This window comes from Beta vulgaris, chromosome 5 (genome assembly GCF_026745355.1).
Source record: "Beta vulgaris subsp. vulgaris cultivar EL10 chromosome 5, EL10.2, whole genome shotgun sequence".
In the NCBI taxonomy this organism is placed as follows: Eukaryota; Viridiplantae; Streptophyta; class Magnoliopsida; order Caryophyllales; family Amaranthaceae; genus Beta; species Beta vulgaris.
This window is the reverse complement of record NC_079206.1, coordinates 62,607,467-62,632,148: the sequence shown is the minus strand read 5'-3', so window position 1 is coordinate 62,632,148 and position 24,682 is coordinate 62,607,467. Positions and strand designations below refer to the sequence as shown.

Genomic DNA, 24,682 nt, shown 5'->3' with positions numbered 1-24,682 from the left:
AAAATCTTTTAGAAACTCGGTTTTACAAAATCTTTTTCTAAAAACTCGTTTTCCTTAATCCCTTTTTATTTCTGATTTCGAAAATCTATTTCCTCTTATATAGAAATATAATTTTAATATAATTATTTACTTTCTTAACTCTAAGAAAATAATAACTATACTAACTTTATATTTCTATATTTAACACATAGCATATTACTAAGTTAGAGCATATTACATTTTAATCTAAAGTTACTATTCTAAGAAATTATAAACTAGAACTTCATTCTTGATTCTTCTTTTATTCAAAGTCTTCGTTTATCAATTTCTTTTCTTCATGCATCTGTTGCAACTGTTACATACTTTCATGCTACAACATATTATATTAATTTTCATCATCAAAACATAACATGTGCATAAACCCTAACATGTACATGCACAACAGAAACTGTACCAAAAAGAATACCTAAGTTTACACCGTAAATTAGATGGTAGACATGAATCTATCATGAGAATGGTCCGCACCTTTTCATACGACGTCGTCTAGCATTACAATATAATAAGTAAAAAAAACATCTTCAATGAACAAACTAAGCAACATACATGAAGATGAAAGTATAACAAAAGAACAACAAACGAGACTCAATGAACATCTTAATCAGCAATGAACACAAGATAAAAAAAATGAACATACAATGAAATATCTTATCGATGTTCATTGGAGAACAGTTGATGTTTATTATTGATTTCGCGATACACTTAATGTTTTTCGGAAAACAATTAACCTTCATTAATTTCGCGCATTTTACATTTTCAGTACTGCGTTTTGACCCGTGTCTACTATCCTGATGGTAAACACTAATCTACCATTTACCAATTGAGCTTACATTGTCACAAAAACCATGTTCCTCCAAAAACCACCTCAAAAAATGTTCTCTACCAACCAAAATACACAAACTTCATTCAATAAAACCACAACACCATACCCAACAAGATAAACCTCTCTTATGACTCCCCTTTCATGCAAACCTCCACACTCTCTCATTACTCCACGTGTCTTCCTTCTTCCACACGTCACATCTTCACTTCCCTTTAAATCTCTCACCTCTCTCTCCCATTTCTTCACCTCCATTTTCTCTCTCCTATCTTTCTATATCATCATCGTTAAAAAAAGTAAAAAAAAAAATAAAAAGAAAAAGAAAAATGGCTGATACATCTCAACAACATCGTCAAGAAATCCAACAAAGAAGCCATGAAAAAGGCCAAGACCTCCAACAAAGGGGACAAGAAGCAGTCCATAACTTCAAACAATTCCTCCATGAAAACGCTCCTTCATCTTCTAATATTCTTGCATTTCTCACTGTTTTTCCATTTGGGGCCTTTCTTTTGGGCCTATCGGGCCTCGCTTTTATTGCCTCTCTTGTTGGGCTTGCTCTCACTATACCCTTGTTTATCCTATTCAGCCCAGTTATTGTCCCTGCTGCACTCACTATTGGGCTTTCTGTATTGGGCTTCTTGAGCTCCGGTGCGTTCGGGTTAACGGGCCTTTCTGCTTTTTCGTGGATTATTAATTACTTGAGGGGGTTTCGTGCTGGTGATACGGATATGAGCATGGGCCATGTTACTCGGTGGGCTCATCAGAAGGCTGGTGATATGGGCCAGAGAATCAAGGAGATGGGCCAGGATGTTTCTGATAGAGCCCGTGAGGGATGATGAGGACTCGGGAAGTTGTGCTAATGTGATGGGCCGTGCTAAGCTAATGTGGGCCCTAGCATATATGGAGTGAGGTTAAAATGGTCAATATGGAGTAAAATCTTTTGGTGTTATCTGTTTTTTGTTGTCTTTTTTTTTTTTGGTGTTTGAGGATGTGGTTTGCAATCGTGCTAATAGATCAATACAATAGTGTAAGAATGAAGTGTAGTGCAATTTAAATGGTGAAAGATCAAGGCATTTCTAGTATATTTTACTTCCTTCATTTATCATGTACACATTTTCTAATGTATAACTTAGGATTTTAATGAGTAAACTAGTTATATATATAAATATATTAAAAGGCGTGTATAAATAAGAAACTGTGTCATGTGGTGCTCTCCCTATAGAGTTTTAGTTCATGTAATTCATGTCAATAAAAAAATTTAGAAATTGCGTAGTATAGGGTTTGGTCTCAAGACTTCAAGTATGTATACTAAAGTCTTAATCACTAGGCTAAGTTGTATTTAGTGTTATTATCATAAAGTATTATATTAATAAATGATATTTTTTCTTACCCGGGGCATAGTTCAGGTCAAATAACTAGTTAGATTATTATACTTCGAATAAAAACAAATTTTATTATTAATATTATACTTTGAAATTATAATATTAAATACTCTTTGGTTTGGTGGTTAAGATTTTAGTATATAAAATTGAGGTTATGGAAATTAAAGTGTATATTATATAAATTTTTTTTATTTTTCTAGTTGTATATAGATTAGCATGAAGTAAAATATTTTTAAAGAGAGTGTATATTTATATAGATTTTTTATATATAAATAGATATTAAAAAAGTATGTATTGAGATGAAATTAAAAAGATTTACTTATTTATGTTTATTTAATTAAAAGTTAAAAGAAGATGGTTTAAATATATTAGATGAATAGTATAACAAATTGACATGGACGGATTTTGTCTTGTTAAAAGTAGAAAAAAGTACAAAAAAGTATTCCACTAATAAAGATGGTTAAACTATATTGAAAGTTGATATAGAACATGGATGTCTGATTTTTTTTTAATTTTTTTATATAGATTATATTAAGCAAAATATTTTTAATGAGAGCGTTATATGATACGGTTCTAGTTTAGAAATGATTTTTAATAGATTTATATAGATTTTTTTTAGAAGTGGATATTTAAAAAGTATGTAGTGAAACGAAACTAAAAATATTTCACTTATTTATGTTTTTTTAATCAAAAATTAACCAAAAAAGGTTTAACTATATTAGATGAATTGTGTCATAAATTAATATGGACTAATTAGACTTTTGTCTAACAAAAAAGTAACTAAAGATGGTTAAACTACATTAAAAGTTAATATGGAATAATTAAACAAAGGATATGTATTTTTTATTTTTTTTGATAATTTAGTTCATTTCATTAAGACTAATAATAGAGTTAAAGACATGCATTGAAATACCAATACTACAATACTTTGGAAGACAAACACAAAAAAAGCCAAACTAAAACATTATACACAACAAAGACTCCTCAACAATAATACTATAGAATGAGCAAGAAACAATGCAACAATCACATCAAAAAGCCGATAAACACCCAAGCTTAAATGAATGAAAAAATCAAACTGAGACGATATCAAACAAAATAACAAAAGAACTCATGAACTCCTTAAGACGATTTTGGATCAATAGGATACCAAATTAATTATTGGAATAATCCTCACTATGTAATACTCCGTATTTTTAGTAAGTTAATATTTATATCTTTAGAAAAATTTTGGTTGTTAAAAAGACTTTTTATATATTTAAAAGGCTTTTAAAAGAGTTTTTTTTAGAAATATTTTGAGTATTTAAAATAAATTTTAGCCCAAATAGATATTTGGGCCTAAGTTTACTAGTTTTAAAACCCAAGTACTTTGGTAACAAAACTTTTAAAAATATTTTAACGAAAATCCAAAAAGGTTTGCGAAAAGAAAAGAAAAAAAAAAGAAAAGAGATTTTATAAAAAGAAAAGAAAAAAAAAAGAAAAAGAATTTCGTAAGCGGTAAGGAGTTAGGCGTGAAGTTGATGAAGTTTTTATTATTTTCTACCTTTTCCTTATATTTTGGTTATTTTATCTTATATAATTCCGTATTGTGGGATAATTTATATCTTTTCCTAATCTTATTTGGATAAGCGTAAATATTAGCTATATCTTAACTAGATTAGTTTATCTTTTTCCCTAAATCTATCTTTTAGTTTCCTAATCCTATTCCGATTCTACTTTTCCAACTAGTATAAATAGGGGTCTCCACCCATCATATTCTTCACACCAAATTTGAGAAATAAATCTCTTTTCTCAAGTTTAAACTTTCTCTCCCTCTTAGCCTACCTTTCTCTTTCTCCCTGGTAGTTATTATTATTCAAGGTGCGTGGTTTTGTAGATCTTTAATATTGTTCTGCATATGTAGTATCATGTTTTTAGAGTTATTATTTTGGATTAAAATACATATCTTATGAGTTTTATTATGAACTTTATCAGTTTTTATTATGAGTTTACATGAGTATGTTAAATTTATGAATAGTCTAACATTAAATTTACTTTCAATCGGTAAAACATAATGAGATATATGTTGAACTACGTTTCGGCAGTAATTGAACACTTCTTTCATATAACACTTTCCTTTTGTCTTATTGCTTAAATTGCTAAGCTACTGATTCGGTGAATTATATGTATGCGTCAAGTTGTAGGAAAGTGGATTATCATAGTCTTATTAGCATAGTCATTATTTTTTAAGGTTCGCAATGCATTATGCTCAATGGATAATACGATGTTTCTTAGTTTTGTTATTTTTTTTAGCATTATTATCATGGCTATTTCTAATAGTATTACTATAGATGCCTTTCAAGATTATTTCATGAACAAGTTATATATTTTATATGCCTTTATATGGCTAACGTTTTAAAAGAATTACTATTCTTATAAAGGAGGATTATTTCTGAAAGATTTTTCTTAGTTATATGATCTTTTATGATTACATTTATAAAGAGGCCACGACTTGTTATTTATTAGCAAGAACGGTAGCTATTATATTATTTACCCATGTACTTTTTGTATAAGTCATGTGGACAAGGTAGTTCCCCTCATAATAGACTCAGTAAGGAATACTAAACTTGGGGGGTGTGCACACTTTAGGCAAGGTACCTAGGCAAGGAAAAAGGATTTTTATCAAGGTTATATATTTTATATTGTACAAGTATCCAAGGAGTTTATACAAATTATTTCAAGTATCCAAGGAAGGTTTATATGAGTATTTTGAATGTTTAGTAAAATATTTAAATTTCCGCATATACATGTACTCAGTATTTTTACTGACACGCATTTTGTTTTGTTTTGTTTTGTTTTATGGCTTTGTCCCTGTGATGACCCTTTTGGTGAGCAGATTTACAGGTTGATGCATACTTCATATGGGGGAGCTAGTGAGGATTCATAATTAGTCAAGAAGTTGTTATTTTATTTTCTTTATTATTGTCGTCATAGTTGTACAATAAAGTTTATATTAATAAAGAGAAGTTAGTTCAGTTATTTCCGCTGCATTAGTTTCAAGTTCAGTTAGTAGTTAGTATTAAAGCCTTTAACGTTATCACGTGGCGGTAATACTCTCAAGTTTCTCAAGGAGTTTTATATTAAAATAAGTTTTCCAAAAGAGAGAAATTTGGGGTGTTACACACTACACCGCCTCTTTGATATTTGAACACCAATTTTCTTTTCCGTGTTACGATTGAAACCAAGATGATTAAGCAATTGGCGTTGATCTTTCTTTGCTAGCCTTTGAAAAGAAGACTTGGCACAACATTGCTCATAATTGAATTAAGCGACAAAACTGAAACCTCACTAACAACCCCAACTAAATCTAATGTTGTACCATTTCCGTCTATAGCACAAGAAGAACCCTCATCTCCATCACACAAACTGAACTTTCTCCTTTGATGCACTTCTCATTTGCAAATGAAAGAGCACTTACAATGTGTAATATCCCAAATTTTTGTAACTATTTTATAAATTTATTTTGTTATAATAAGATTTTATAAATATGAAATTCTGAAAAATAAAGAAAAATCATAATAAATCAGATTTTTTATGAAACTATTTTTTTATTATTTATTAAATCAAATTTTTATCTCTTAAAAAAAAATAATTCGAAATCAGAATATTTTTTAAAATCAGAATTTTTTTTTCGTTCAAAAGAAAGATAGAGAGAAAAGAAAATTTTGAAATTTTTAAATACTTATCTTTTAGTGAAACCCTAAATTTACATACATATATATATATATTCCTAAACACCCAAAAATTCTCACGCAATTCACTTTCTTCATCTCTTTAATAAGTTTTAAATTTCAGATCTAAAATCACCATTGTTGTATTTCGAAGGTTTCAACAGGAAAAAAAAAAACTTTTTAAACCTGATGACTTGGCCGGAATCCGGCGTCAGTCTTCTTCTTTCTTCTTTCCTTTCTTCCTCCTGCTTCTCGCTGCTGCGTGCTGCGTGCACCAGTTCTAAAAAAATTTGTTTGTCAAGCTTTAGAAGTCTTAATACAAAAAAAAAAAAAAAAGAGAAAGAGGAAAAGATTACCTGTGCAGCAAATTCCACAAGAGATCCGTGACTTGCTGTCACGTTGAAACAACTTTCAAGAAAAAAAAAATTCTCCTTATGTCACGTTTTTGTTTTCAAAGCTTTTAAATTTGTTCTTTGCAACCTTGGTTATTGACTTTGTCATTTACTATTAATTTTGTAATTTTGAATAATTATTTTTCGGGATATTATATAAGTGACTAACTTTAGGTAATATTATTTGTTGTAGACGGAAACTTCGTAGAAGGCGACTTTTAGTTGATATTGCTATACTTGGGACGCGTGCGAGGTAATTCACAATGTCCATCAACAACTAGAATCCCGTTAGGAATTGTATGTGTTATGTGTAATATATGTGGTTGTGTGATTCTACGTTTATGTTAGATGTATATTATGTGACAGGAATAGTATAATACTTTCTATGACTAAAATTATTATTATTATTACTACTATAGTACTATTATCCCTGCATATAATATATATGTATCTACTGGTATTGTTATTATGAAATTGGATTTTTTTTTTAATGTACCTAATTATACCATCGTATTAAAATTATACTAATATTGATAATGTACTTAATGGGTATAACTAGTGTGTTAATGAGGTAACGAATGGTATTATAAGTTGATATATATATATATATATACATACATATATATATATATATATATATATATATATATAATATTATAAATATATTATATATATATATTATATTATATATATTATATTGTGACTATATGAGGCTCTAATGATGGATATATTGGTTACTATGAATTAGAGACGTTGATTATTATAATTCTACAAAGTGGTTAAGTTGTGAAAAATATTTATCGAACTGAAGATGTTCCTGTTAATGTTAACGTGGTGCTTGATGTGTCATAACTATTAAAAATATATTAATCACGTAAAGTGGAAATATTATTGAGGGAAATAGCCTGTGGACTTGGATCCTCCGTAGGTGATGAACAGTATTGGATTTTATTCTGTTACAACTCTTTATTGTCTTCCTCCTAATACTATTGGTGCGCATTGCGGATACCCATTAGATTAGTGAGGGGTGTGCACACTAGGGACGCTCTGCAAAACGATATTGGCCATTGCTCTTAATTTATTGGGTGACGACTCATGTTGAAGTAGGTGGTTACTGGGATTAGTCCCGATCTACTGACGTTCGATTCCCCTCTAATAATTAAATTTGATGTTGTGTGAATCATATAAACTTGGAGTATTCAAATTGATTAAGTGTGTTATATACTTGTTTGTATTATGTTATACATGTCTGTTTTATGTTATACTTGTCTGTATTGTATTATATTTGTATGTATGTTATAAAAATTATTTTTAAAATATAACTATTATTATTATTATTTTACGGGATGGAGTTGTAATTACTTAGCTTTCGCTAATTTTTGTGTTTTTGTTTTCTTTGTTCTGTTCCATATTTATTTTGTGCAGGTTGGTGAAAGGGACTACGTTGCAGGAATGAGTGAATTTATAGTTTTTAAGTTCACCTAGTTTAATAACAGTACTGTCATTTGAGATTCTTTAGTTTTGGTTTTGGTTTAAATTAGACAACTTAGTTTGGTTATTTTGATACTTTGGTTTGTGAGTAAAATTTTTATTTCTAATAATTAGCCTTGCATTTATTTTGAACAATAGATGCGGCGTAACACCCTAAAGGTTTGGTCAGATATTTTAATGAAAAGTGAATATTTTATAAAGTTTTAGAACCAAAGTTTTGGGGTGTTACACAATGTCACTCAAACCAACATTTCCCGACAACATCTCCGGATTTGCCGACATCTTCTCCTTGATAACACCAGCGTCCTCTAAAGGGACACAATTCAACATACTAGGTTCCTTAACATTATGAATATTGCTCTTAAAATTAGGATGACTAGAGTCAATTTGCATATTTTCTAAGATTATCAGAGCATCCACTTCTAATTTGAGCTACTATCATGAGAAAGAGGGAAAATGTCGTGCCGAAGAATATGAAAAAACAATTCAAAAAGGCATTATGGCAATCACTATCAATAACAACCTTCAATTCCTCCTGAGCAACATGAAAAAAAGCATGGAAAAGAAATTTCTAATGATTATCACTACCTAAAGAAGGGACAAAAACTGAATAACATAAACCTTTAATGTTCACATTTAACTTCAAAATTCACTCCCATCGATTAAAACCAGATTGAATTTTCCACCAAAGACAACCAAATCCTCTAGAGTGCTCAAATTCAATCAACTTTGAATAATCTTTAAGGGCATTGAAAACCCAATCAATTAACTTAATCGGAAAATTAATCCACCTAATTTTTCGATTGTTGTAGAACTCACCAATTTCTAGTAAACCATTACTCAACTCCAAATGAAAAGCTTTACCTTTGATTTGAATTCTCATATTCGAACTTCAATCAAGAACTCCCTTCGAATCCCGTGAAATCTGACAGCAGCAACCAAACAACATGAAAAAAGGTAGAATCTAGGACAGAACAATTGGAGAAAACTAATTGAGAGAGAATTTTGAAAGTTAAAGCAACGAGAAAACTAGGGAAGTGAGCTTAACAATGAAAGGAGATGAAGGGGAAGACATTTCACGATGATGCAAGCCGAAAAGGAGAAGCGCGGACGGCGTCGTCGCATGGAAAGCTAGTCTGCTGGGGTTTTAAAGGATGTTGGGAGAAACTGAGAATCGCAGCTGAGGTTTTGCGTTTTTTATCTACACTTTTTAGGAGATCAGGAGATGTATGTAAATAGTGTTAAAAGTTAATATGCAATAACTAAATAGAGAGACATGTATATATAAATAACTTATTTTGTGGAGAAAAAATGTCATCTCTTTATCAGGGAGAACAAAACCTTGATTAAAACCTTAGACCAAGAAGTTTTTTCTTTTCAGTAAATCTATGTTGTACTTCTTTGAAAAGATAATTTTTCTTTTTCAAGATTTTGAACAGTTTGCAAATATTGAAGAACGAAGCTCAAAAGACTTTTCATGACTTAAAAGTTGAAACCCATTTCTTCGTTCCAAAATCAATGTCGGTGATCATTCCCTATTCCTTCTTGAAAGCACCTTTTTTATTTTGTCACTAATGTTAGTCTGTTAATATTTAATAATAAAACTTCTGTCAAAAAAAAAAAAATTTAATAATAAAACTTATGGTTTGTGTCGTGTGTGCATGGTTAACGTTGAAGCCAAGAAATAACACTTGCTAAACCCAATGGATCACGGAGTCCTCGATATGCAACCGGATGGAAATATAATCAAAATATTATGAGTATTTTCATTAGAGTTTTGATTCTTAAGTTAAACTGGAGATTGATTGTAAGATGTGCATGGGTCGAGTCTGTGGCGAGTTCTGCTAGCTAGAGCCAAATTCAGACATGTAAATTTGAATTTAGATCCAGACCCGTCTTATACCCACAATGTTTAGCAAATTCAGACCCTTACCCAGGTCAAATGGATCCGATGAGTCTTAGGGTCCACAATAGTCTCAAGCTTATTAGGAAATATGAATCTTTTTTTTAACCTGTGAATTTTTTAACCCCGTTTTTTTACTTATTAAAATGATAAAAGAACAAAATAATAGTTTAATTATTGTACAAACATTTAAAATTAAAACATTTACAACAATTTGACTTGAGTCTTAGTAAAAAAAAATTATACTATTTTATATATTTTTTATTATAATACGTATAATTAATATGTAAAAACGAAAATGGGTCTGCGGGGGCCCTAGGTCTCAATTCATGAGATCTAGGCCCAAATTTCACCACCTATACCCACATCTGACTCAGACCCAATGAGTCTCAATATTTTAGACCTAAATCTTTCAAAATGGACCGGGTCCAACTAGGTGTGGGTCGGGTCATGTGACATCTTTATGTGACACTCGAATAATTCAAATTAAAGGAATATTTTTTTTCACAATCAACTTTCTAACCCATGGGACGTGGATAAGGTTTGACCCATTTTGTTTATTAACTATTAAAATATAAAAATTATATTTTTATAAGGCGAGATTATAACACTTGGCAATTTAATAAGCCAAGCAACCATGTATAATATATAACTCTTGTTTGAATGCAAATAAATGAAAGTAGAGGAAGTCATAACTATATCAAACAATCTTTTGAATACTTTTAGTATTTGTTTGCCCCTTTTCCTGCTAAAATTGAAAATTATAGGAGTTTAATCATTCAATATTAGTTTTGTTAGATATTATTAATTGAAATAATAGTATAAATCAGTGTTGTAATGAGTCTTATTAAAATCATCAACAATAAACATGTGATTTCTTACTTTCTCTCTAACTAATCTCTCTCCTGATCTACAATGGCAGGCCTAGTTTTCTTCTTCTTCAGCCTCCCTAAATCCTCAAATTTAACATGGTATCATAGCGGAAATACAAAACCTAGCTCACTTCGATACTCATTTTGCATGCAAAAATTCTGCAATTTGTCTGATGCTGCTTTCTCAATGATTTTGGAACATTTTGTTACTAGATTTCATCTGAAACAAATTAATCACGTAATCAGGTGTGATTTAACCGATTCCTTTTCAATTTCTAGATTGATTCAATCTGTTCTTTTGATTAATTAAATGATTTGAGGTGAAACTGTTGCAATCTGACCTATTCCTTATATACTTTTTTAGTTTCGATTGGTTCATTTTTCTTAAATTCACACTTCATTCCAAATCCTCAAATTCTTCATTCAATTTCGTTTGTAATCTGGTTCCTCTTTTTTCTTCTTTACTTAATGTTAAGTATGAATATCAGTTTCTTGCGAATTTTGCTTGAAATATCCAATTCCTGATTATTATCATTATCACCTCAAATTCCTTGACCTAACTTTGTTCGAAGTCCAGTCATTATTCAATATAACAATAATATTGATTCAATAGAACCTGTCTTTCGTGATTTCTTGATTTTTTTTTGATTAAAAATAAATAGAAACTAAGAACAAAATCCAAGATTCTCCTTGAAACAAAATCCAACGAATTCTCCAAAAACACGAGCATCCTACCAAATTCCTCTAGGGTTTAGCCTTTATATACTCTAAGTCTCTCACCAAATCCCTCGCTTAATTTCATCCTTTCTTCTCTCTCACAAAATCAGATCCTCGCAATACTAGGGTTTCCTCCTAAAATCAAAATGAGGTTGAATTTTGGTAAAAATTTGTTCGTGAATTATAGAAATTTCGTTCAAATCTGTCGCAAATTCAACACCATAAATTTCGGTGATATTCTCTCACTTACCACAAAAGTTGCTGGATTTCTCTGAGAAAATTGTTGGATTTGATTGCATTGGAAAGGTACACAAAGCTGCTGGCGTGCACATTTTGTGAATTGAGCTAACATCACAGTGGCTTCATTTTGTAATGAGAGTTGTGTTTTTCCGGAAGCGAGTCAAGAAAATTTTCAGTGTATTGTTGTTGTGCCTGTGATGACTTCATCAACAATGCTGGCAATGGTGTTGGAAGTGTTTATGGCACTGCTAACTTTTGAGAAGTTTGATTACCTAAATGCTGCTGAGAGTATTGAAAATATTGTTGGAGATTACAAACTCCAACATTTTTTGACCAATTAAGGTCAATTTTTTCTGATCCTTGGAGGTCATTTTGAATGGTCCATAGAGATCAGTTTCGTTGTAACCAAGAAAATCCTTTTGAACAATCTATATAGATCGATTTTGTGATTCATAGAGGTCCAATTTGTTGCAACCCATAATGGTACATTATATGACTCTTTTTGTTATGTTACGTAAGTTTTAAATATATTGGTTGACCTCTCTTTCCTATTTCAAAGAGGCAACTTTTTTTTGTCATATTTGTATATGAAACCAACTTATCAATGATTAGCACGAGTAAAATGGATTAGTCAATATTTTAACCAAAAAAAGAAATAAATAGACTTAAAATCTTTAAAGAGGTATGTAGGCACAATACATAGGTCGGTTCATGCTTAGGCCACTCCTTTGAACCTAGCAAAGTATTACAGTTCTTTGAAGTAGTATTAGGCTTGGCTGGCTACAACACATTATACGTGGGCTAACACGGAATTTTATGGCCATGCCCGACTCTAGTCAATATATTAGATCAGGTCAATGATAAACACACACCCAAAAGCTTAAATGCTAAATATCGCCCAAAAACTTCTTAAAATTTCCCTGGATCCATCAATCATTTTCAACTTTACCTTTTTCTTTTCCCTGACAATCACCTCCTGCCACCACCTCCAGCCTACCGCCACCTCCTCCACCACCCAACTTTTGAATTTTTTTTTGGGACAGGGCGCTAGACTAGACGTTCCACCCTGGTCAAATTAAACCTCCAGGCCGGACGTTATTCGCCCCATGTCCTTAATTAAAATCAATTTTTTTACGAGGGGTGGTGGCAAGTGGCAGGGAAGTAGCAGGCCCGTTCCTGACATTTTATAGGCCCGAGGCGAAATTAGATTGAAGACCCCATTAATAAAAATCAGAATAATTTTTCAAAACTTATAATAACACATATATACTTCCTCTATTTCTAATAAGTGTAGCAGTTTGACTTTCACACTTGCCAACGTACAATTTTGACCATTGATATCACTATTATTTATTTGAAAAAATTATAAAAAGTTGATAGTATGAAAATATTTGTTGAAACAAATCCAACAACATTTTATATGAACTAAGTTGTTTTTATATGTTAGTAAAAAGATACCGTTAAGGTAGAGTATGTGAATAATGCAAAAGTCAAATTGTTACACCTAAAAAGAAATATATGAGGTAATATATTAAAGTATTAAAATACTAGGTAATATTTGTTGGAACTCGCATGGTATGGCATCGAATGGGGAAATACAACTCTTTTAAAATTAAAAATTGGTAATAAATTAGTAAAAGCTAAAAAAAACTCAAGCAAAGTTTTCTCATACTTGGACCCATTCAAGGTTTAGAAAACCATGCATTGAAACAGTATATATATGATAAGGAAATAATAGAATACATTTATTTGAGTGAGAGAGTGTGTGACCTTAACGTTTTAGTAGTGGAAAGATTATGTGTTAAAGTAATAGAAGGATCAGTATCAAGTGACAGATGAAACTGAATAATACGATCATATGAAGAGTATTATGACACAAAGCTAGGTTTACTAAAAAAAGTATTTATAAGGGGACAATGTTCAATATTATGTAATGGTACTTATGCCATCTGCTCTCACACATGTTATAGTACTCAAACTTCTCAGATATTTTACTTATTTTTCTCTATGATGGGACCATGGGCCCCTTCAATATTTGGGCCCTGGACGGTGGCCCCTCTAACCATACCTCAGGGCCGGGCCTGGGAAGTAGGTGGTGGAAAAAAAGGGGTAAAATAGTAAATTAAAAGTTATCCTAACACGATTTTAAGATACTTTTAGGAATATTTCACAATCTCTATCCAACAGCAATCCGACTTGCGTGGATCCGGTTCACACTAAAAATAGTGTGGACCAGGCCCAGACACGTGACCCGTTATATCACTTTAACATACACTATATCATTTTAACATACACTATATCATTTTAACATACACTATATCATTTTAACATACACTATATCATTATAACATACACTATATCACTTTAACACACCCTATATCACTTTAACATACCCTATATCACTTTAACATACACTATATCACTTTAACATACACTATATCATTATAACATACACTTTAACACACCCTATATCACATTAACATACCCTATATCACTTTAACATACACTATATCATTTTAACACACACTATATCATTTTAACACACACTATATCACTTTAACACACCCTATATCACTTTAACATACACTATATCACTTTAACATACCCGATATCACTTTAACATACCCTATATCACTTTAACATACACTATATCATTATAACATACACTATATTACTTTAACATACACTATATCATTTTAACATACACTATATCATTTTAACATACACTATATCACTGTAACATACACTATATCATTTTAATATACACTATATCATTTTAACATACACTATATCATTGTAACATACATTATATCATTTTAACATACACTATATCACTTTAACATACACTATATCATATCAATATACGCTATCATAAACTCACGTGATATGGATCGGGTGCACACTAATTAGTGTGCACCGGATTCATATTAGTTTTTTAATCCAACAGAGGGTGCAGACTGCATACCTATAAAAAAAAAGAAGGTATCCGTCACATTTTCTTCCGTTCTTACCAATTACAGGATTTTTTGCCTAAAATAAATTACAAGTGTACCTTTGAGGCTTTGACCTTTCCCACAAAAATATACAATAGCAAATTCCTGACTAATTTCAGAAAACTATGAACAAAAAGGGCGAGCACGTTTCCGTTAGAAGAAAGTGGAGAACACACACCCTCTCCATCTCTTGACTTTTTTTTGTCACCTTTTCACGATTCCAAAAACAAAATATGTCGTGTAATTATAAGTGATTCACCATATAACTAAATCATCAACATCTAAGAGCGCGCGCCCAGGGTCCAAGAAAAGGTAGCCCAAATTCATTAACTTCTATTTAAAAAAAAAAAAAAAGAAAATTTGAGATCATAGAAAAACGCGTGTGAGACATGTTTTTCTCATCTTCTTCAACCTTCATTCATTACTCTCATTCAATTCAATTACTCCTCCTTGTTTCTCTCAAAATAGTTTCATATCCTCCAATTACCATATTGTATTAAGACTTGTTATGCTGAATAAATTTGTCAGGAACGGGGCTGATGATGGAATATCGATTTCTTTGGAGAATAATAACGACATTGATTGTTGGAATAATGTTGTAATAAGTTTTTCAGTCGATCAATACATCATCATCTATCATTCCATTGATCATCTTAGGTGCGTAGAAGAAAATGGCAGGCGCGGCATCAGCGCTGTACCTGTTAGATGTAAAGGGAAGAGTGCTAATATGGCGCGACTTTCGAGGCGACGTTTCCGTCATTGAGGCTGAACGCTTCTTCACCAACCTCGTCCTCAAAGAGGTTCCATTTCCATGTTTGCACCTACAAATAGTTTGTTGCATTTGATTTTATAATCAGCATTTTCCTTGATGAACCTTTGGTGTTATATCGCCTCTCGTGTCTTTATTAGTTTAGCTGTTTTGATTTTTGACACTATTCGCATACATGATTTTAACTATCTCTTATAACTTGTATCATATAGGATTTACAACGGTTGTGGTAGATATTGTCGATTGAAAAAGTGACAATCATTATGAAATCTTCTACTGTATAAAAATTCGATGAATGACAAAAAAAAATTGACTGTTTTTTTTTTTCTTTGGAGAAAAGGAGGATGTGATATCGCAAGGACCAGTGATACATGAAAAAGGGGTAACATACATGTTTGTGCAGCATAGCAACCTTTATTTGATGGTCTCCTCTCGACAGAACTGCAATGCTGCTAGTCTTCTTCTTTTCCTTCATCGTTTGGTTCAGGTGATTAAACTTGTTATGTTCTTTTAGTTGATAACTTCTTTTTAGTTTTGATTTTAACACAACTCTCTAAAGTGTGTTTTGAAGCGTATAAGTGTTTCAAGTTTAGAATGAGTAGTAGCACTTAGCTACCTTAGATTGATTCAGTAATTATATTCAAAGTATAATAGTGGATTTGCATTTTTATTTCAGATTACTCACTGCGTCTTTTTTTAGTTGCTACATTTTGTCATTTTCGGGTGTCTTAATTTACTTGCTATATTTGCTAAATATATCTACTTTTAGTATGCGACATCCACATATTATCTACTTTTATACCCTTATTTTTGTCTTCATTACACAAAAAGACAACTACTTTATGCTTTATTGCTCTACTTTTCAATGATCCCTGCATATTACCTTGCCAATTGTGCGAAAGTAAATGTAGCAACTAAAAGAAGACGGAGGGAATATAAGTTAACAGATAAGCGTAGAGAAATAAGTGAGGGAGAAAAGACGAATAATAATTTACTGCAGGGGTGAAAAATGAGTCCCAATATCAAAGTATTAGCCTCTTCGAGAGGGTAATATTTAATATGACCATCTAAGGGGTTGTCTCTTCGACATAAAACAGCTGAACTGAACTGAAATGAAAATGAATAGTAATATGTGAGAGTAAAAATATTATCCTGAGCTGAACTGAACTGAAAATAAGCCGGGGAGAACATGTCTAAGAATCATCCTTTTCTTTATGCAGGTCTTTAAGCATTATTTCGAGGAATTGGAAGAGGAATCACTCAGGGACAACTTTGTTGTTGTGGTAGGTAGTGACAACAAGAAGCAGTAAATTACATCTTTCTCAAACTGATCAATACTAAAGCATTAACTAGATAGTTAGCATTTATACATGAATTTTTTTGGGCAATCTTTTAGTATGAGCTTCTGGATGAAATGATGGACTTTGGTTACCCTCAATACACTGAAGCTATAATCCTTAGTGAATTCATCAAGACGAATGCTTTCAAGATGGAAGTTGTACAACGGCCACCCATGGCTGTAACAAATGCAGTTTCTTGGCGCAGTGAAGGGTTAAAATACAAGAGAAATGAGGTCACAGTAACTTTCTTATATCTTCTTTTTACCTATAGAAAGCTAGTAATAACTTCATGATGCTAATATACATATGGCCTTGTATTTTTCATTGTACAGGTTTTCTTGGATGTGATAGAAAAGGTAAACATACTTGTTAACAGCAATGGACAGGTAATTCGTTCAGATGTTTTCGGGGCGTTAAAGATGAGAGCATACTTGAGGTAAACAAATATCTCCTCTTCTATTTTACATGGAAACAAGTAGAAGTTGAGATAATTACATGATAAGCTACTTGGTCTGATCATGAACCTATGGTTAGATGGGCTTACAGAAGATCTTCTAATGATTCTTATGGATTTTGCAAGTACATACAAATGTTGTTGAATGTAATCCTGACTGATAGAATATTGTACATTTGATGCAGTGGTATGCCTGAATGTAAACTTGGCTTAAATGATAGAGTTCTTTTGGAGGCTCAAGGTCAAACCACGAAGGGAAAGGCCATTGATATGGAAGACATCAAATTTCATCAGTATGTCTTCATTGCTTTACCATTTTTTCCATGAATCATTCCCTTATCAATTGAGCACATCTCATCTTAAAATATGAACATACAATTCTTGACCGCCTGTTGTTAAGGTGTGTTCGTTTGGCGCGATTTGAGAATGACAGAACAATTTCCTTCATACCACCTGATGGGTCCTTCGACTTGATGACATACAGATTAAGCACCCAGGTTTACTTCTTGCTCTTTGTTGCAAGGGTGTTCACGACTCTATTTCATGGTCTCTTGAAATAAAGCATTTTTCGGCTATTAGGTGAAACCACTCATTTGGATTGAAGCTCAGCTGGAAAGGTATTCAACAAGTCGTGTTGAGATCATGATTAAAGCAAGGAGTCAGTTTAAGGACCGAAGGTACATCTTTCCGAATTTGATCTATACTTCTGAGGTAATACATGTGCTTCTTTGAGCTAGCCTATCAGCAGTTCGGCTCAAGATAAGACCGTCCTATAGGGTGTTCAAAGCGAAAAAATGGAGGACCCTGAATTTCTGAATAGTTCATAGCAGAAGACAGAAGTCATAAGTTCCCCTTAATGTTAAATTACCATATCTAACTTTTAAGGCTTCTCATCTATGTTTCCTGTCATCAGCTATGCAAACAATGTTGAGATCGATTTGCCCGTACCACCTGATGCTACAAATCCTAAAATCCGAACATCCATGGGTTCTGCAACATATAAACCTGAAAACGATACAATTCTGTGGAAAATCAGATCATTCCCTGGTAATAAGGTATGACTCTTCTTAAGTGTCATTAAGAGTTCAACTTCAGGTAGGTTTTAAGTGTCATTAAGAGTTCTATATTACACTCAACTTTGTCAGGAGTATCTCTTGAGGGCAGAATTCAGACTTCCCAGTGTAAGTTCTGATGATGGTGTTCCTGAGAGAAAAGTGCCTGTACGTGTCAAGTTCGAGATACCTTATTTTACCATCTCAGGAATCCAGGTTCTTGTTCTATCTTCACTTCCTTTTCTTTTATTTCCTTCTTTCTAAAATCACTGGTTAATCCAGTGTCTACTCTGACTCCGGCTAATCCTGTTTCGAGTGAGGAGAGCCCCAAAAGGGGGCAAGCTCTCCATCAATCAGGGCTTGTGTCGAAGATTTCTAGTTGAATACGTTTAACCCTTTACTAGTTGATCCAATCACTTGTTGATCTATCTTCACTTCTTAACTACTATAATCAACGGATTAATGGTTGCTCTTACTTGTCAGCTTATTAAGAAGCTTATTTCTCATAAATGTGGTGCACTTTCTGGGTTTTTTTTTCCAGGTGAGGTATTTAAAGGTCATTGAAAAGAGTGGATACCAGGCTCTTCCATGGGTGAGATACATAACAGCAGCGGGTGAATATGAGATACGGTTGTTCTAAAGAGCATAGGCCACTCTCAACATGTGAACAGATATGAACCTGTTTATTACTTCGGATTAATCGGTATATCGACAAATTTTAGCAGTTGATGCCGCTACAACTGACTTCGGAAAATGTATTAGTAACTTATATACTGCGGGAAGGTTATGGTTATGATTGATGAAATTGTATCTCTTCATAAATAGGATTTTATTTAACCAGGCACAAATGTTTTGTTGTGAATGGACAAGATATTTATGTTGTACTTCAAGATATTTAACTTTGATTTGTTATGATTATATTAACACAAAGCACTTAATAAATAGAATTTTCTCTCTCTAGAATTTTCTCTCTCTAGAATTTTCTCCCTCTAGAATTTTCCCTCTAAACCTCTTTGATTTTCTTCCTAATTGCGAGAAGCTCGGATCATTGGAGGTTATCCTTTGTACCGGTGGTACAGAGGCTCTGGGAGTCCGAACTTCCTCGATAGGAGGAACTAAGGGGATGGAAATGGAAGTAGAAACAGAACAAGATGGTGATCATCTAACGAATACAGTGGACAAACATCAATTCCAACTTGGAATGGTTCAAAGTGTTGATGAAGGTAGGGCAACGGCGACAATGGAAGGTGTTGACGAAAGGGAGACAAGCAGAGGGCACCAATTCACCTGGATTCCTGACCAGGTAAATACTAACTCCATGCCGTCATTTAGGGATGCAGTGGCTGGTTCATCTCAATGGTTCAAGGAGGCAAAACATATTATGCAAACAACTTTAGAATGGGAGGACGAGGAAGTTGAGGTTCCTGACTCTCAACTGGCGGTGTGTTTCCCGAAGGATACATTACAAAGACTGAGGGAGCCTTGGAGAAACACGCTGATGGCCAAAATTTTAGGAATGTCTATCACTCGAAACTTCTTGATTGACAGGGTTAATAGAATGTGGAAGATAAAGGACAGGATGGAAGTCATCGATTTAGGGCAAGATATCTTCCTCTTAAGGTTCCAGAATGTCAATGATATGGAACGTGCCTTATATGGAGGCCCCTGGTTCATCTTGAATCACTACTTAATGCTGACTCCTTGGAAACCGGATTTCTGACCGTCTCAATCAAGTTTTGATAAGATAATGGTTTGGATCCGGTTCCCGGAACTCCCTCTCGAATATTATGAAAAAGATGCTCTTTTTACCATTGCAAAGAAAGTGGGGAAACCCATAAAGGTGGATTTTACGACGGATACAGTGGCGAGAGGCAGGTATGCCAGAGTCTGCATTGAACTGGATTTATCTAAAGCCTTGGTTACAAAGATTTGGGTGGCCAAAGCTTGGCAGGGGATAGAATACGAGAATCTCAATCTTGTTTGTTTCCAATGTGGAATGATTGGTCATCGAAAGGAGCAATGTGCGGCCCAATAAGTGGAGGGCAAAAGGCCTCTGGTTCCCGGCCAGAAGGATCGATTAACAAGAGAAGAAGGGACGCAGATGGTGCTCCGGGAGGGGATAGAAGGAGAGGATGAAGGGGGTTTGGAGAGGATGAAAGAGAAGGACAATACGACAGGGGAAAGGAGCACAATATCCGGAAATTCGAGTTCCAAGGGATTGGGAATCATGGTGCAGGAAGGAAGTCAGAAGACGAATGATGAGGAGAGAGGGGATTATGGGCCTTGGATTGTGGTTTCAAATATTAGGAAGAAGGTGAACAAGTCCAAGGAGGGATATCAAGAGGGACAGAAGAGAAATCTAGAAGGGACGAATAAGTTAAAGAATAAATATATAAAAGAGGGTAAGGGTGGGGTCCCAAGAAGGGGCCAAGGAATAAATACAAATAATAAATGGCTGGTGTTAGGAGGAAATGAAGAGGAGAGAGAAGGAAATGATAAAAGGGTACAGGATAATGATAGCTTATCGGTAAAAAAGAGGTTGGAGTTAAGGAAAAGACAAAAGCCAGTTGAGGAAATAGAAAAATCAGAAAAAACGGCGCTGGTGATTGGGGAAAGAAAAAGTGAAAGTTCGACGTACGAGGCGAGAGGTTTGCATGGCGATATAGTGCCCATTCCTCTTCCTATGAGTATTAATACTCCTAGTTCTCAGGAGGTAGATAAATCTCTCCTCTCTACTAGCAATTCCCTGAAACTTCTGCATGATGGTGAGGCCTCAAATCCCAGTGAACCCGTTACAGCCTCAACCTCAGTCGTTGAAGAAATCTCCGATGAAACCTTCTCCCCCTCTGCACCCTGCACCCACCCATTCGACCTTGAGCCTCTTCCCCACCTTTCCCACCCCACTTCTGTGGGCACCACAGAAGACCCGAACCCTGGATTTACGACTTCGGACCAGAACAAAGACTTCAAGCCCCCAGAAAAAACCCTCCGATATGCTACTTAAAATCAGAAAACCAAGAAGTGGAGGTTTCAAAACCTCGAAACTTGGTGACAGTGTTCATTCTCGACGAAAGGACGGAAAACCTCCAGATAGAGGTGGAATTTTACAGGGCACCATCAGTACCCCCGGAGATATGGGCGCTCTTAGTCCCGAAAATGGAGGGTCGCTTGGTAGTGAAGGAAACCCAAAAGGGGTTACCCCCGAAAAAAAGGTCCAAGGTGGAGGAACTGGTGCTGGGTTTGATGGAACAACCAGCAGCATCAACAAAACAACTTAAGATGAAGGCTTTAATTTGGAACGTCAGAGGAGCGAATAGTAAGGCGTTCCTGTGGCATGCTCTTGATCTTGTTAAAATGCACCGTCCTGACATTATGATTTTAATTGAAACAAAATGTTCCAGCTTACGTGCGGATCAAGCTACGCAAAGGCTGGGTTACAGTAACTTTAGAATCATTCCTTCTTTTGGAAAGAGAGGAGGTATCTGGTTGATGTGGAAAGCGGATATCACTCTCCTTAATTATGCTGATTCTCAACCCAATCACTTCCACGCTCTTTTTAAGATGAAACCTAATCTTCCGGAGGTGTTAATCACGGGCATGCATGCCCCGAGTGTAGCTGCTGACAGAAATAAGTACTGGATTGATCTCTCAGAGGATTCCCCTCCGAAGGGTACCCCCTGGCTAGTGGCGGGGGACCTTAACGAAGTTCTTAGTAGCTCGGAGAAGATGGGTGGGAGATAATTAGAGAAGACGCAAGGCAAAAGATGCAAGGACTGGATTGCTGCTAATGCCCTCATGGATTTAGGGTTTCAAGGCCCTCAATTTACCTGGACAAATGGGAGGGATGGGAGGGCACTCATAAAAGAACGGTTGGATCGTGCGCTTGCAAATGCTGACTGGCTTGATGTCTTTTCAGATTCCAAGGTAATTCACCTTCCCAGGACCTATTCTGATCATTGCCCTTTGCTCATTCTTTTTGATGATACTCCTCGCTCTCACTCCTTCCCCTTCAGATGTAAGGAAGCTTGGATATATCATGATGATTTTGTCAATGTTATTAAGAACTCTTGGGGTCTGTCACCGGAGGATTTTGGGAGGGGTAGAGAAGAGTTTTTAAATCAGGTTAAAATTTGGAATAATCATGTTTTTGGTAGCCTGGTCATAAGGAAAAAGAGAATTTTGGCTCGTTTGAGTGGTACCCAAAATTCGCTGGCCCGACGCCATTCCTCTTTCCTGGCTAGTCTGGAGATTGAGCTCATGAGAGAATTTAATGAAATTCTAAAGCAAGAACGTTGTTATTGAGCTCAGAAAGCGGTGATTGAGAGGGCTAGGTGGGGGGATATGAATACCAAATATTTCCATACTTTAGCGAAAATTAAAAAGTGCCGGAGGAAGATAGTCTGCCTTAAGAATTCGGAGGATAGTTGGGTGTCTAATGATGGGACCTTAAAAAACATGATGACCAATCATTTTCAATCTATCTTCTCGTCCACGCTCCTTTATCATTCAAGATTCCAGTCATTCTTTAGTGTCCGTGTCATTTCTGAATTTTGGCGGGGGAATTTGGAGAAACCTGTTGAGGATGTGGAAGTTAAGGAGGCATTGAACCAAATGGCCCCGATGAAAAGCCCTGGCCCGGATGGAATACAAGCTTTGTTCTATAAGAACTTTTGGGACCAGATTGGCCCAAGCCTGCTTACCTTGGTAAAACAGGCCTTTAGAGACCAGAGTATTCCGGATGGGCTGAGTGATTCCTTTTTGGCCCTCATTCCTAAATTAGATCCCCCTGTTAGATGTGCTGACTTTCGTCCGATTGGGCTTTGTTACACATCTTATAAGCTTTTAACCAAAGTCATTGCTAACCGAGTAAAAATGGTGCTTGGTGATCTGATACACCCAACCCAAACTAGCTTTGTCCCTGGGCGAAATATTCAGGAGAATGTGATCATCAATGGCCTTCTTCTTTAAGAAAAGTCCTTCAAAGAGGAATGTCATGGCGTTAAAAATTGATCTCTCCAAAGCATATGATAGTCTGGAATGGGGATTTATCAGAGATACCTTGCTTGGCTTTAATTTCCCTCTTTCATTGACGAATCTTATCATAAACTGTATTAGCTCCCCTTCCATTTCTTTGTTGTGGAATGGGAAAGTGTGTAACTCTTTTAATCCTTCCAGGGGTATCAGGCAGGGGGACCCTTTATCCCCATACATCTTTGTCCTGTGTATGGAGAGATTATCGATCCTTATAGAGGAGCAGGTGAATGCGGGGAATTGGAGGCCTATTAGAATGGGGAAGGAGTTTGCCATTTCTCATATTTTTTATGCAGATGATGTCCTCCTCTTTGGGCAGGCCTCGCAAGATAATGGTCGGATCATTAGGGGGGTCCTAGAGAAGTTTGGTGAAGAGTCGGGTTTGAGAATGAATACTAATAAATCTTTGATTATTTTCCCTCCAAAAATGCACCACCAAAGTAGAAGAGTCTTAGCTGAGTCACTGGGGATGAAAGGTTCTACAAGTTTTGGGAAGTATTTGGGTTGTAACATCTTACCTAATAAACTAAAAAGAGGAGACTATTTTGGGTTGTTAGATAAAGTGAAGTCTAGTATTTCGGGTTGGCAATCTAGGTTTCTTAATATGGCGGGTAGGTGTACCCTTATTAAGTCTGTTGTCACCTCTTTCCCGGTTTATGGTATGCAAACAACTCTTCTTCCCAAGGCGGTTTGCAAAGAAATAGAAAAGGATTGTCGGAAGTTTCTTTGGAATAAGTTTGAGAAGACTCATTATCTAGCGAGGGTGGATTGGGAGTCTGTTTGTCGTCCTCTAGGGATGGGTGGGTTGGGTATTAGGAAGCTGTATAGTTGGAATTTGGCTTTCATGGCCAAGCTGGGTTGGTCCATTTTGAAGGAGGATGGCAAGCTGTGGGTGAGATTACTTAGAGCAAGATATTGGAAAGATGGTTCGTTCCTTAATGATGCGGCAAAGAAGCACCACTCGCCCATTTGGAGAGATATTGTGAGTGGGAGGGATCTTTTAGAGCGAGGTCTACAGAGGCGTATTGGGGATGGGAGGGAAACTTCACTGTGGTACCATTGGTGGATTGGGGATGGGCCCCTGATTGAGGAAGTGGTGAAGGAGATCCCTGAGTATATGTCCCATTGGAGAGTGAGCGATATCATTAGAGATGGGAGGTGGCTTACATGTAGGATTTCGAATTATGTTGCTCCTGAGCTGGTGAGAAAAATTGAAGGCACGCCTTTGGCCACCTTAGGAGAGGTTGAGGATGATTTTATTTGGCACTACGAAAAAAAGGGCCACTTCTCGGTCAAATCCGCCTACTTCATTGCCAGGAATATAGAAAATAGTGAAGTTGGGGGAGTAAATTGGAAGAGACTATGGAAGATGAAAGTTCCGTTTAAATTTAAAATGCTTCTGTGGAATGCTTGCAAAGATATTCTCCCGTCGGCTTCCTTTCTGGCTAGCCGGATCCCAAATTTTGACCCGGTTTGTCCG

General features: G+C 34.8%; 2 protein-coding genes and 1 long non-coding RNA gene across 3 annotated transcripts; 2 read left to right on the top strand and 1 right to left on the bottom strand.

The window, feature by feature from the left end:
* Positions 1 to 76: 76 nt before the first annotated feature.
* Positions 77 to 6,942, bottom strand: LOC130591649 (uncharacterized). The gene is made up of 3 exons (XR_008969634.1): positions 6,135 to 6,942; positions 446 to 522; positions 77 to 349 (listed from the first exon to the last, which is right to left on the bottom strand). It is a non-coding gene; the product is annotated as an uncharacterized LOC130591649 (long non-coding RNA).
* LOC104894326 (oleosin H2) lies at positions 1,096 to 1,938 on the top strand. Its single transcript, XM_010680534.4, has one exon. It carries the CDS (start codon positions 1,183 to 1,185, stop codon positions 1,690 to 1,692), a length of 510 nt encoding a protein of 169 aa, XP_010678836.1. The 5' UTR covers positions 1,096 to 1,182; the 3' UTR covers positions 1,693 to 1,938.
* Positions 6,943 to 14,868: 7,926 nt separating the features above from the next.
* Positions 14,869 to 19,109, top strand: LOC104894325 (AP-1 complex subunit mu-2). Its single transcript, XM_010680533.4, has 11 exons — positions 14,869 to 15,356; positions 15,666 to 15,812; positions 16,546 to 16,608; positions 16,722 to 16,898; positions 16,998 to 17,101; positions 17,305 to 17,412; positions 17,520 to 17,616; positions 17,699 to 17,796; positions 18,033 to 18,174; positions 18,265 to 18,387; positions 18,713 to 19,109. Exons 1-11 carry the CDS (start codon positions 15,228 to 15,230, stop codon positions 18,809 to 18,811), a joined length of 1,287 nt encoding a protein of 428 aa, XP_010678835.1. The 5' UTR covers positions 14,869 to 15,227; the 3' UTR covers positions 18,812 to 19,109.
* Positions 19,110 to 24,682: the final 5,573 nt, after the last annotated feature.